The 529-nt window shown below is 59.5% G+C and overlaps 1 protein-coding gene across 1 annotated transcript in view; it reads right to left on the bottom strand.

The window, feature by feature from the left end:
* LOC103774483 (acetyl-CoA carboxylase 2-like) overlaps nt 1–529 on the bottom strand; it is a gene marked incomplete at its 5' end in the record, with an annotated part of 13,513 nt that overhangs the window by 8,183 nt on the left and 4,801 nt on the right. The window contains 1 exon segment of the mRNA XM_008941893.1: nt 365–529. Within this exon segment, the coding sequence (XP_008940141.1) occupies nt 365–529 (165 nt within the window).

Genomic DNA, 529 nt, shown 5'->3' with positions numbered 1-529 from the left:
TCTGTTTGTGGTTTTCCTTTGTATTATTGCTTTTTTTTTTTTTTTCCCTCATTAAATTGTATTTCTGACTTGGAGTCTCTCACTGGTTTGTTTTCAACCCATTACACTGACCTTCCCCCCCAGACCAAACACTGCCCGACTACGCACCAGCAACACCCCTGGGGCTCAGCACCACTTTGGAGCAAAGCATCACCCCGAGGCACCCAGCTGGGTGCGGCGCAGAGGGGGACTGAAAACCCAACTCTGGGGGTGCTGCTGCACAGCCCTGGTGGCCCCGGGGCAGATCAGCACTGCAGGAGCACGAGGGGCTCTGCGGAAGCCACCCCGATGCTCCTCCGTGGCCGACCGAGGCTCCGGTACTCACGCTGCCGCTGCTGGGGTCCCTCACTTCCTTGTAGATGCTGATGTCCAGGTAGTAGCCGGAGTCGTTGGCGAGGAAGAGGCGGATGGGGACGGCGCTGGCCGTGGGCGTCAGGCGGATGTTGATCTTCACCTCGGCCTGCAGCACCCGCAGCTTCCAGAGGCCGGG

Source organism: Merops nubicus, unplaced genomic scaffold (assembly GCF_000691845.1).
Source record: "Merops nubicus isolate BGI_N331 unplaced genomic scaffold, ASM69184v1 scaffold27396, whole genome shotgun sequence".
NCBI classification, from domain to species: domain Eukaryota; kingdom Metazoa; phylum Chordata; class Aves; order Coraciiformes; family Meropidae; genus Merops; species Merops nubicus.
The sequence above is the reverse complement of the archived record's forward strand: the minus strand, read 5'-3'. Positions and strand labels throughout refer to the sequence as shown.